The sequence below is a fragment of the Gouania willdenowi genome, chromosome 22 (assembly GCF_900634775.1).
Source record: "Gouania willdenowi chromosome 22, fGouWil2.1, whole genome shotgun sequence".
Taxonomy (NCBI): domain Eukaryota; kingdom Metazoa; phylum Chordata; class Actinopteri; order Blenniiformes; family Gobiesocidae; genus Gouania; species Gouania willdenowi.
In genome coordinates, this window is record NC_041065.1 from 11,006,092 (window position 1) to 11,020,184 (window position 14,093).

At 35.4% G+C, this 14,093-nt stretch overlaps 1 protein-coding gene across 1 annotated transcript; it reads left to right on the top strand.

The window, feature by feature from the left end:
• The first annotated feature begins 2,227 nt into the window (after positions 1-2,227).
• LOC114456001 (monoacylglycerol lipase ABHD12-like) lies at positions 2,228-14,021 on the top strand. Its single transcript, XM_028437443.1, has 12 exons — positions 2,228-2,480; positions 4,216-4,318; positions 4,391-4,510; positions 4,654-4,684; positions 4,778-4,823; positions 6,725-6,854; positions 6,951-6,988; positions 8,765-8,844; positions 10,360-10,442; positions 10,573-10,651; positions 10,733-10,866; positions 13,915-14,021. Exons 1-12 carry the CDS (start codon positions 2,378-2,380, stop codon positions 13,940-13,942), a joined length of 975 nt encoding a protein of 324 aa, XP_028293244.1. The 5' UTR covers positions 2,228-2,377; the 3' UTR covers positions 13,943-14,021.
• The last annotated feature ends 72 nt before the right edge of the window (positions 14,022-14,093 follow it).

Below are 14,093 nucleotides of genomic sequence, written 5' to 3' on the forward strand. Positions count from 1 at the left end.
AGCAGCCAGGAGTATAAATGTAAATACCAAAGCTCACAATGAGCACCTCGTGTTGTCCGTAGAAATTAATTAAACAATAATAAAGGACGTGTGGGGGAAAAAGCATTATAAAAACCAAAAAAAGAAGACAATATTAAAAACAAAATCAAGTGGGAGCAAATGTAAACACTATGCCATGATGAAGAAGAAGAAGATGAAGAAGAAGAAGAAGAAGAAGAAGAAGAAGAAGAAGCTCTCCTCTACTCTACGTCACTTCCGTGTTGTCGGTGAGGCAACGGAATAACATACAACCTGAAATAATGTTTTAAAAGAACTGGATAAACTGTAGCAGCAGATGTAGGTCATTTTGATACGGAAAGTGTATAAATTACCATATAATGATAAGTGACGTCGGGTTGAGACGTGGGTAAACTGGGTTTGGAACCCTGCTGCTGCTGCTGCTGCTGCTGACAGAAACAAACTCTTTGACCGACAAGATAGTAACCCGCTCTGCAGTCACATATTGACGGAGATATTTAGGATGTCACGTACTTTTTACCTCCGTACTGAGATTATAAACCTAACCCTAACCTAATCCAATAAACAAATAAAACAGGTATTCACTCACTTTGAAAACAAAAAATAATTATATATATATATATATATATATATATATATATATATATATATATATATTTTTAGCAAAAAATAATTTTCTGGTAGTGCGCATGTGCGCGCATGCGCGTATACAATTTAGTGCGAGGCAAACTCAGACCGTGACACCGAGTTTACAACAGAATCTATTAAATAAAGACATAACTTGTTAGTTTGTAGAGAAACAATGCTATCAAAGCTTTTTTATTGTCAGCCAGTCAAAAAGGATTCCCGCCAGTAAAAACAACAACAACTAGGAAAAGTATAGTAGGAGTATGAGGCACTGTCTCATAATTATGAGATACTAAGCATAATTGTGACTTAACATCTCATAATTATGAGATATTATCTCATAATTATGATTTAAGATTTTATTTTTATTATTATTTTACTTTTCCTAGTTTTTTTTTGTTTTGTTTTTTTTACTGACGGGAATGGGCTCCCACACATTCTCATAATTATGAGATAGTATCTCATAATTATGACAATAATTCCTTGTGTGCCTTTGTAAGATATTGTCTGCGTTATTGAGATGTTAAACATTCATCATTTTCAACAATAACACAACAGCAGTTACCAATACATACACCATCCCACAAAGTGTATTTACCATTTGTCTAAATCATTTTATTTTATTTTTGTATTTCTGTTTTATCTACTTTGCATCCAGATACCAAGATACACCACAAACTGAATCCAAGGATATCCTTGGACCAACAACCAGGCAGTAACACTGTAAATTACATATCTGCTGTAAAAGAAGAATAAACATTAAAGGTTAAAAACTAATTTGTATGTGCAACACATTTTCTTGAATTTCTAAATACTTCCCTGGACTAGAAGGGAATTAAATGGTTGTTATTCGTTGTTGAATTTAACATTAACCTTGAGGCCTGGTCAAAACATGACTCTTTGTAAAGTTTGAGACGACACTGATATTGTCCATTCAGATTCCTATTTGTTTACTTTCAAAACATTATCAAATAATTTTGGGATTTTATCTTATTTTTAACATGATGGTGTAAAGACGGAGGATACAGAATGTTAGGTCAGCATTAAAGCATTATAGAACAGTAAATAAAGCCACATTGGGTTTTTTTTTTATGAGCTGATATAATCAATAGACTCATAACTGGACAAAATTGCATGTGCAACACCTTTTTGGAAAAGCATAACAATTTATTTTAGCTAATGAACTTAATAATAAATTACAAAAATGTTAGTTCATAGTCATTATTGATAATAATAATAATTATACTTAATAATAATAATAATAATAATAATAATAAACATGATAACAATGCAAGTATAATGTAAATACACTAGTGAAAAAGTTCTTTATTGAGGCTCTGATGTTTACCTCACTTTACAAATAATGTAATGCTCTTGGTGTGCCAAAACTACAATACCCACAATGCTTTGCAGGCCTTTATGTGTTTGTTTTGTTTTCTCGTCTGCTGAGTGACTACTGCTGAACAATATGGGATGCATGTTCCCTTTTCTGACATCTACAGCTCCCAATGTGTGTTTTTCTTTAGTGAAGTAGTTTTCTGTCCTTTCTAGTTCACTCAGCAGCAGCTACATGTGATGTGAACCTCTACCAGCAGAGGGCAGAGTGGTGACTACATGGACCTTGACCTTGTTTTACAGCTTTTCATAATATCCTTGAAAGTGTGACGAACGTCTGAAGGCTGTTTTTGTTCATTGGAACTCATGACACTCACTTTGTGTTGCAGCAGCAGCGATGAATACATGTGTGTCTGTACTGCTGACCGTCTACGCCTCAGTGCCTGTGATCCTCTACCTGTTCCCCTGGATACTGGGCCATGTCATCTATGCTCACCTGTGTAAGTCAATGACTGGTCAAATGTGTTAGATCCTTGGTTCTCAAAGTGGGGTACGGGCACCCCCAGGGATACGCGAATTGTCATAGGGGGTACGTGAATGAAAATGAAAAACAATGACAACATTGGAAACTAGAATATAAATAGAGCAGTTCATGTTAATGCTAGGCTAATGCTATTGATAGGTTAATGCTAATGCTAGGTGAATGTTAATGCTAAGTTATTGTTATTGCTAGGTTAAAGCTTAAGCTAGGTCAATGTTAATGTTGGGCTAATGCTAGGCTAATTCTATTGCTGTGTTAATGCAAGGTTAATGTTATTTCTAGGTTATGCTATTGCTAGGTTAATGCTAGGTTAATGCTATTGCTAGGCTAATGATAATGCTATGTCAAAGCTAATACTAGGTCAATATTAATGTTGGGCTATTGTTAATGCGAGGCTAATGCTGTTGATAGGTGAATATTAATTCTAGGTTAATGCTAATGCTAAGTTATTGTTATTGCTAGGTTAACGTGAATGCTAGGTTAAAACTTATGCTAGGTCAATGTTAATGTTTGGCTAATGTTAATGCTCGGCTAATTCTATTGCTGTGTTAATGCTAGGTTAATGTCATTGCTAGGTTATTGCTATTGCTAGGTTAATGCAAATGTTAGGTTAATGCTATTGCTAGGCTAATTATAATGCTATGTCAAAGCTAATACTAGGTCAATATTATTGTTCGGCTAATGTTAATGCTAGGCTAATGCTATTGCTGTGCTAATGTTAATGTTGATGCTTGTTATTGCTAGGTTAATGTGAATGCAAGGTTAAAACTTATGCTAGGTCAATGTTAATGTTTGGCTAATGTTAATGCTAGGCTAATTCTATTGCTGTGTTAATGCTAGGTTAATGTCATTGCTAGGTTATTGCTATTGCTAGGTTAATGCAAATGTTAGGTTAATGCTATTGCTAGGCTAATTATAATGCTATGTCAAAGCTAATACTAGGTCAATATTAATGTTAGGCTAATGTTAATGCTAGGCTAATGCTATTTCTGTGCTAATGTTAATGTTGATGCTAGTTTAATGCTATTGCTAGATTATTGTTAATGCTAGGCTAATGTTAATGCAAATATGACTGTGAAAAGTTTGGGAAACACTGTTAGATGAATGATTTCAATGCCTTTTGGTTGAGATAGAGTATGTGAGCTATGTGATCTATGTGATCTGTGCTAAGAATAGGTTTAACATTTCCCATATGAACCTAAAGCTCCTCATAACAGCATTGCATTTTTTGTGTGTGATGCATATAAAAAATGTTTAAAAACGATGTCATATTGGAATGTTACTTCCGATATGATACTGATATTGCAGCATTGAGCATTAACCAATACTGGTATCGATCCAATGTAAAATCAGCATGAATCATACATACATGTATTACTTGTTTTGTAGTGCGTGGAATAAGGGTGTGAGAAAAAATCGATTTGGCAATATATCGTGATATTTCAATGAGCGATTATCGTTTCAATCCAAAAAATGTCATTTTTTTTTTTTTAATCATGTTTTTTTAATGAAAAAACATTTAATTGTGCTAACGTATACACACTGTAGCATAGAAACCCCCGTTCATTATGTGTCAGTGAACCACATCAGACCTGGTTAAACTCACTCATCAATGCAATTTAGTTTGGTGGATGATTGCACTTTATTTTCATAAAACATACTTTTATACTGTATGTATGATCTCATTGCTGCAGTGAGGCTCCCGTTCTTTGTGGATCTAAGCCGACCTGAGGATGTCCTGAACAACACGTGGAACTTCTACCTCAACACAGAAGAAGACATCTCAGTAGGAGTGTGGTAGGCCTGTTGATGAGCATCAGCTCCTAAAACCATAAAGCACTTTAAATCCACTCCATGTGTGTTTGACAGGCACACACTGCCTGTGGGTCAGTATGAGGAGAACGATGGGAGGGAGCCTGGATGGCACCAGGAGACACTCGGAGATGGGCATCCTGTTGTTATCTATCTCCATGGCAACGTAGGGACCCGGTGAGATGAGAGCGACAGGATTCTAGATCCTTGATGTGATCCAACAGTGTGCAGTATTTACACTGAGATCAGTGAGCTCTGTGTGCTGCAGGATATACGAGTCACTGAAAATCACTCATTCATTTGAATCTGTTTGTTCACAGGGCGATACATCACAGAGTGCAGTTAGTCAAGGTGAGGGTTACACTGTGAATCATCACCAGCTTTAGTTTGGATGTTTCATATAAAAGATGGAATATAATATCTATATTTATTTCTTTTTTTCAGATACTAAGTGCTGCAGGATACCATGTCTTTTCTTTAGATTACAGAGGTAGGAAGATGACTCTTATTCGTCAAAACCTTCATCTTCCTCTTCTTTTAAAGCAAACCTCACATCTCTAAGAAAACAAATTAGGATCCATTCATTTTACACTTGGAAAAGCAGAAGCTTTGTTATTTCAATCCATTCATCCATTCCTAAAACCATTTACTCTGTGCAAACACTCAAATTCAGCTAGACGTCATCAACTTTTAAACAATGATTTAGAAAATAAAATATGTACACAAAGCACTATTGTGTAAAGATAAATACTATTGTTCTTAAGAAATAAAGAAATAGGTAATTAATCCAAAATAACTACAATGGGTGATGAAGCACTAACTCACTGTTTCGTGACCCCATTTTAATACCAAGAACTTCCGTTGACCCGAAAGACATTTTTTCTAGAATAACTTCTTGGTCATGTTTGTTATACTGTACTGGGTCAATGAATTGACGCCCTAAATATTCTGTCATATTGTATTTCTTTTAGTAAAAAAAAGCTTTTAAATGTATAAAAACACACCAAATATGTAGTAATTTGGTATATCTGTGTTCAGATTTTTTATTTTTTCAAATGTTACTTCCTAAATTACTTCTGTAATTTATTATGTTTTTCAAAAATATTATATTAAGTGTTTTGATTAAGTCTTTAAATTTACTCCAAATCTATTATCTGCCCTAGTTTAGTTGTATTATACTCCTTTATAAGATTTCAAAGTATTTGTATTTTTTTATTTATATCTCAATATTTATGCAAACCCTACACATTGATGCTCATTTCATGAAATATCATGCAATAAAATCCTTACACGTCATATGAGTAGCCTGGATTATTGAAAAGTTGTGCCAGCTAACTGCATTTTATAAACATTATTATTATTAACTAGATTTATATTTTTAAAGTTAAAGTATATAAGTTTTTCCCAAACTTTTCACAGTCATGTACCCCTTCAGACATTTAACCTGAACCCATGTACCCCCTACTCCTGCACACTTAAAAACATAATAATGTATTGTCATATACAATGTAGCCCGACAGTGAATTTCACCTAGCCTGTTGAGGAATAATATATAGTAATAATAACGAGAATATTTGCTTTTCCTGAAGAAAATGCAAATGAGGATGCAGGTGCTGGCTCACGTCACACTGCATTAGCTTATCATTGGCATTAGCATTATCTAGCATTAGCCTAGCATTAACATTAGCCAAGCAACAATATTGACATAGTATTAGCTTTAACATAGCATTAGCCTAGGCATTTACATTAAACCTAGCAATAGCAATAACCTAGCATTAGCCTAGCATTAGCATTAGCCTAGCAAAACCAATAGCCTAGCATTAACATTAACCTAGCATTAACATTAACTGCTCTATTAATATTCTAGTTTCTGTTATTCATTTTCATTCACGTACCCCCTATGACAGTTTGTGTACCCCTGGGGATACCCGTACCCCACTTTGGGTACCTAGGGTATAGAATACAGTTGTTTAAGATTGTGAATTGTTTTAATTGGAAAAAAGAATAATAATTAAAACAATTCAAAAATTTATTTCTAATCAGTAATTATTATTATTATTATTTTTAGCAATTGCTAGATATTTCAGGCGACCCCACATGGGCTCTCATGGTTGAAACACACTGCACTAACTCTTACTTCTGATAACAAACTGGAAGTGGTGTGTCCCATAATGATTACAGAAACAGGAAGTAAAAATGTGTCACTACGTGCTCATGTTACCACTGGTTTTGCCACTTCTTTGTAAACAAATAGGAAAGAGTTGATCCTGCATTTTTAAAACAGCTCAGATTAAAAGTGTTTTGTTTATTTCATTTTATTACAGGTTTTTTTTTTTCTTACTTTAGACATTTTTGTACATTAAATTAAACTTGTTGTCGTTTATGCTTCAGGTTTCGGTGACTCCTCTGGGGAACCCAGTGAATCTGGTCTGACCACTGACGCCCTCTTCCTGTACCACTGGGTAAAGAGACACAGCAGAGCCTGTCTGGTCTGCCTGTGGGGACACTCACTAGGCTCAGGGTCTGTTACATCTCACTAAACCACTGTATAATGTCCATTCTTCACACTAAGGTAAAATTACATATATATATTAAAACTAATGTGATGTTTTTTCAGAGTTGCAACAAATTCTGCTGTAAAACTACAAGAACAAGGTGAGTTTATCTCCCTTTGCTTAACCACATGTCAGAAACTGAATTAGAAAAAACAGTGTCAGTCATTAGTGTGTGTTTGCATGTATGTTTTGTTTTGTTAAGCTTTTTTTTTTTTTTTTTAAGCTAGAAAGTATTTGATATATGGAACAATATAGCAGGCAGTCCACTCTGTTAGACAGGGTCCCTTAACCTAAACACCTTGTGTTGTACATCGCTTTGGGTAAAAGTGTCTGCTAAATGAAATTGTAATCTCACAATGTTATAATTAAACATGGTAGCACTTAGTTAGTTGTTTAATGTTACATTCAATTGCTAATGCATCATTATTTAAAAAAAATATTGCAAAATGAGTGTCAAAGGCAATTGTGCTATTGTACGATGCTATATGATAAAGTGATGGAAACAACTTGCATTCCCTGTGCCACATCTTTGCTACTAACCGTGGCACACTCACATACCTTTGTTACACTAGTACACTAAAGAGGCCCGCTCATTTTTGGTAGAATAGAAAAGCGGTTCATAACTAAGTCATGGAAATTTGGTAAAAACATTTTGGAAAAGTTTTGAAAAATCATTGTGAAAAAAGTGTGGGAACCCTGGTTAGAGCCCGATGTGTAACAAAGACCCAAAATGTAACAAGAACGAATTATTAAAAAAAAAAAAAAATAAATAATGTAATGAAACCTGAAACGTAATAACTGGTCAATAAGTAACAAAAGTGCTGAGCCCAAAATGTAATAAAACAAGTTCTGATGAACTACGACTGGGCCCGAATAGCACGTTCCTGAGAATTCAGTGAAATACTCGGTTCCACCGAGTAAAACAAATAAATTGTGCAACGTAAAATCATAATCTACCTAGAATTGCCTTTAAAGCGATATATCACACGACTATATTTAGAAATTACCGGAAATGGGGGTTGGGCCCCGTTTATATATTGGTATATGCCAATGATTCGGCACCACCAACCGTTGTAATATTTGACTCGCAAATAAATGCGAAATTTACTGTTTGTTTTTTTCTTTTGGGGCTTCTTGGGCCCCAAATTGAAAATCGGGCTCCGAGCGTTGATGCGTTCACTTCCATACATTATAGCGACCAAATTTCAGCCCGATCCGTTCACGAATAACAGAGGAGTAGCCATTTTAACTACTGTACACAATAAATATAAGAAGAACAAAGTGAGTGGTGTTTTGAGTCCGGGAGCCCGGTCTAAGAATTTAATAAAACACAAAAAGGAATAATATTTTTCCCCTAATAAATCATTGACTTGATGTAATAAAATTATTAGAGAATTAGGGAAATAATTTAACAAGTTGTTACATTTTGGGCTCAGCATCTTGTTACGTTATTGACCAATTACTACATTTCAGGTTTTATTAAAACATTTTAAGAACAAATTAGGTCTTGTTACATTTCGGGTCTAACAAACTTTTTCAGTGAATCTATTGAATCTAATCTTAATGTATGCACGTTTTTATCATGCTAGGTTGAGCCTTAATAAATGCATAGAGCTACAGAACCATGATTCAGGCAAATAGTTAAAAAGTCATGGTGGTAAATGTATCTTAGCAAACCCAGATATCACAGAACCACTTTAGAATCACTTTAGTAACAGGCTAGGAATGGGTAACACTGCTGCCAGCTTTTCATCCAACTCCTAAAATAGACATGGGATCTTTCTGTGTGGAGTTTGCATGTTCTCCCCATTTTTTGCATAGATTTTCTCCAAGGTATTCAGCTTCCCCAGTCAGTTTCCTGTTACTCTCCCATCAGGATTTCCTGTTGAAGCTTTGATCCTTGAAGCGCCGTACACAAGAATAGGGGAGGTGGTTGAAAGCCATGCACTTGCTAAAGTAAGTCCTAATAAATCCTCTTTAAACTGACCTTGTAAACACTTAATTCCTAATGTAAAATTAATTCTGAATTGCACACACGCGCACACATACACAGGGAGCAGATCACTGCTTTGCTCAAAACCAGGAAGTGAAGATGGGCTCTCCAGCGATTGGCTCTGGCGCCCACGTGATTCGCTCCAGTGAACAAGTTTATGAAATAATTCATCAATGGTACTACTGCAGTCCAAACAAATCCAAAGTCGCGCACCTTTGAACCAAGCTGCAGCCATGTTGAAAGTCTCAGCTCTGTCTGTCCCTGAACCGCAGAGATATTTGAGCCACAGTCACAGAGATTCCTTGCCTTATACATGCTGTAGATGGCGGCCATATTGGAATTCATGTTGGCTACCACTCTTTTCTGAAATATTGGCTGTGTTCGAAAGGGCACACTGACGTATACTCTACAAACTCGATGAGTATGTACTGTCTACTAGTATCTACTATAAGTATGATTAGGATGAAGACCGTTCCCAAGTTCCCTAAGATGCATAGAATCTCTGTTGATTCGACACCTTTCTGGAAATTCTGGAAACATTTTAAGCAAGAAAGTAACCAAGTAGAATATCAACATGTGCTCATCTGATCCATAAAACTCACGTATACACATTTAATTTCCACATTTTGGAGATTCCATATAGTCCGCCATTGAAGACTGACGAAAATTCCAGTTAATGTCCAAACAAAAGCGTTAAAAACTAATGGAAGTCAAGAAGAAATGCTTTTGTTTTGAAAGGAGATTTTTGATTTTAGCTCCCAGGATGATTTTTCACTCCCTGAATGTTCGCTTGCAATGCATCATGGGGCAGTTGAGTATGACTAGTGTACCCATCATGCATACTTAAAAAATGTCCCGATATAGTATACATCCAGATATTTCTTGCGTACTCAATCTTTTCGTACTATCTATTGTGAATGCACTACATACTCATTTGGTGTCAAACTAATGACGAGTAGTACGTTAGTATGACATCTTGAACACGGCCAGTGACTCTCACACTAAGTAAATTCATACCAAACTGAATAATTTTAGTGAAAAACTCACATTAACCTGCTCCACTAATTGTATTTTTAATTGTCATTTAATCCAGCAGCCGTTACCATGAAATAAAATTGAGCGTAATTTTGGTTTAAATGTAGCAGAAGCAACCAGCTGCTGCAGAAAAGTTGTCATGAAGAATGAAAGAATAAGAAAGTGTCTATTCATACGGTTGCCGTTACGGACAACCCCCGGTGCTATTGGTGCGGTTACCGAAGTACACGTACGTAGCATCTTAGGGTTAGCGTTAGGGTTTAGGGTTAGGGTTAATCTTGCTCACGGGACCTCAACTGGCCAATGAGCGGCGTTGCGTACGGATGGTATGTCGGTATATTAATACGGCAACCGTACGAATAGCCACCGCAAAATAATAATAGATCACATGGCATAAATATTTAGTATGTTCCAATAACAAGTAGTTTTACCTTCTTTTCTAGTTTTACACGTTCCTTCCAGGGTTCCAGGGCCTGCTTTGGAACATACTGGAACAAAACAACATTGTCTTTGCCAATGATGAAAAGTAAGAAAGTTGTTGTTTAGCTTCACTGTGTGTGGAAGTTAAAATCTTTTAGCTTTTATAAAGTCCTTTCAAAATAGTTTAAAACAGTCATTTAGCGGTGAAGATGAACCTTGACCCATTCTGTGTTTAGTTTGAAGACACTGACCAGCCCTCTCATGATCCTGCACTCTGAGGATGACGGTGTTGTTCCTCATCACATGGGTCTGAAGGTACGTCTTCATCATCTCTGCTTACTCTGTTTCCTGATGGTTAATGCTAAATCCCTCACTAATGCTGATGGCGGCCTGCAGCTGTACCAGATATCACTGCAGACTCGGAGAAGACTCAACACGAGCGCTGAAGTTAAGATGATTTCCTTCAGTGCACGTCACGGATACTCCCACAACAATGTGTACCTGGAGCCTGGTTTACCCACCATGGTTGGGTGAGTTTAGTTTGGACTTTGGGAAGAAGCCTGAACGCAAACTTCATAAAATTTCTTACATTTCAATGATTTTTGGATCTCCTGTTTGTGGATTTTATCATCTTTTAGAATACATTTGTTTATTCATATATTGAGTTTTTCCTGTTATACACAGTAGTTCCCACTAGATGGCAGTATGATGAGACAATCTACTAGATCAGGTGTTCTCAACTGGTCTCACCCTGTGACCCACATTTTACCACAGTCATTATCTCGTGACCCAGTTTTTTTTCAGAATTCAAACAGCCACATCAATTTTTTCTAAAATCGCTGTTGAAAACACACATATATAATCTTTTTAAAAACATAAATCTGTATATTTTCCTGTGCAACATGCATTTCACAGCATGACTGTCAAAATAAAAGTTTCTTTCAAAATAAAAGACAAGTCCAACATGAGAGATATTAAGTATGAATTTATTTTGGACCAGCTCTCTGTGACCCACCCAGTGTAGGTGCGCGACCCACTTTTGGATCCCGACCCACCAGTTGAGAATCACTGTACTAGATACTTATCTCACAAGTCACAACACCGAAAAAAAAAAAAACACTGCAAATTTCTTCTTCAGGAAGATTTTTAAACTACTTTATACATGTCTGTCATTATTTTAGATGCAAAGTCCTTCCTAGATAACGGCACATTAATGTGTAGGACTCTACAGTAGACAAGAGCAGCGATTCTCAACTGGTGGGTCGGGACCCAAAAGTAAGTTGCGGACAGCTGTTCAAAAATAAATACATACTTAATGTCTCATGTTGGACTTGTTTTTGAGACAAAGATAAGAAACATCTCTTTTGACAGGCAGGCTGTGAAATGTGTGCTGCACAGAAAATTATAGAGTTTATAGAAGTGTGTTTTCAACATCTATTTTTGATAAACTAAATTTAGTTGGTTGAATTAGTTTTTAAAAAAAGTGAGACGTGATTTAATGACAGTGGCAAAATGTGGGTCCCACGGTGAGACTAGTGTAGAACCCCTGGACTAGAGCATTGTTCATTTGACAGCAAATTTTGATTCAGTTTTACTTATTGTCTTTTGACTAAAATGCAACTTATTTTTAGTCAAAACTTAGTCATCGGGACTGCACAAGGCAGTGTTTCTCAAATGGGGGTACGCGATGGCACTATAGGGGGTACGCGATGGCACTATAGGGGGTACGCGATGGCACTATAGGGGGTACTTGAGAGAGAGAAAGGGGAACGTGAACAAATTAAAGCATTAAAAATAGGGGGTTTTAGAATGTTTATTTTGAGTTGAAAATGATAGTCATAATATTGATGATGAAAATGATCTTGATTAGAAAAAGAACTGAAAATGCAAGGGTTGGTATTGATCTCAGGTAAGAGATGAACGGAAATGATTAAATGTGTAGAAATAAATAAAAACTATAAGCTCTAGTCTAGTTTTAGTCAACTAAACAACAAAAATACAGCATTAGAGTTGATGCGGTTTTTTTTTTAAGATGAAATTCCCATTGATCAGCCTGATAAATATGGAATGGTATTATGTGATCAATGTGTAAGATCACATATATATATATATATATATATATATATATCATCTAAACACAATCAGCTTATTTCCTATTGGATCACTAGTAGTTTTTAATTGAATACCTTCCAAAGAAGAGACTTAGAGCTGATTGGATTTTGACCAATGTGAACATTGTAGTTTTTTTGTATTAGTTAATGAAAATATCAATATATTTTGATATAATTTCCGTTCATGTGTATTTAAAAACAAATTTGTAATAGTTTTGTTATTGACACTTAAAAATACGGTTGAAAAGTTTTTTAGTCAACAAAATTGACACTAGACTACAGCGCCGATCACTGAAAGTACAGAACTATTTTTACAGACTAGAAATTTATGAATGCTTCCACTTGCCAAATAAAACACACACACACACACACACAATTTGGGATTGACTGTGGCTCTTTGCCTTATTAAATAAAGCTGATATCAGAATTTAGGAAAATCAGCCTAAATTGTCTTGGGTTTTAAATCCATTTCAGTATTTTCTTAATTCGACTGTTCCATTCATTTCTTTTTCAAACCAACTCTCCTAAATTCTGTAAGCAACTATTAGAACACAGTTCAAAAATAGATGATTTAAAATTTTAACTTTAGAAAATCCAGAGAAAATGCAAAAATTAGCACCAGTGTCTGATAATGGTTTTGATTTATTAATCCTGCTCTTGTTTTGTGAATGACTTGAATCATCTGTATCTGCCTTCTTTGATCTCGACCCGTGGACACTGCAGCTAATATACAACTTTATTACACTATTAATTATTTGAGGTTAATATTAAATGTAATACCATGCATGTTCACGAACATAACGTGTCCGCACTTGAAAACTCTCGGCCTGGCATTTGAAAAATCCTCAATATTAACTGTCACGAAAATTAATTTACATTGATTTACTGTGACCAAGCGAAGCACTTAATTGAATTTATAGTTGGAAATGGTTCATCCATTACATTTATAATACCAGTAGGGGAATAAAACATTAATATGATTAAAAATTTGCCACTAAAGACCCGAGTGAATGTTACCTTATAGAACGGTATGAATGGTCCGCCTCCTTTCCTTCTTTAAAATCAGTCCACCACTAAGTGGTTTTAAAAATCCTCAAAAATGCAGTTGTTTTCGTCAAAAATCGACCAGAATTTTTTTTGGCAAAAATGAATAAAGTTTATTTGCCGATGTCTCCTCTGACGTCTGATACTGGAACATCAAAAAGTGCACGAGAATGCAGTATAAGGACCCCATGTGCAGGGTTTGCATGTTCTCACCACATTTTGGTTGGTCTCCGTACTTCCTCCAACAGTCCAAAAAGAAAGCGTATTTTCTTTAGTCACTACAATAGAATTAAATGCAACGATCGTTTGTTTTAGGATCAGCTTCAAAGTAGGAAATAATCGTGTTCATTTAATAGCCTTTTTTCCTTTTTGCTTGATTTTCTATTCAAAAATGATATTTTTGTCTCTCTGGTTTCTTTACAGGTCATTCCTTCAAAACCTGATGCAGTAGGACCATTTTTGCTGCTCTGGGACATGATATAAACTTCCTGTATGTATTTTGGATTTTTGAATAAATTAAAACGACAGCATTTTGCACTTTATTTATTTTTTTCCAAATTCAGTTAAAGCATTTGTCAAACAAATACAGAAGCAAACATGGT

Bases quoted from the DNA above. Each gene is read 5' to 3' on its own strand.
- LOC114456001 (XM_028437443.1), top strand. From the start codon at position 2,378: ATGAATACATGTGTGTCTGTACTGCTGACCGTCTACGCCTCAGTGCCT. The intron at 6,989-8,764 runs GTGAGTTTATCT...CTCTCCCATCAG, and splicing joins TGTAAAACTACAAGAACAAG to GATTTCCTGTTGAAGCTTTG. The intron at 10,443-10,572 runs GTAAGAAAGTTG...TTCTGTGTTTAG, and splicing joins GTCTTTGCCAATGATGAAAA to TTTGAAGACACTGACCAGCC.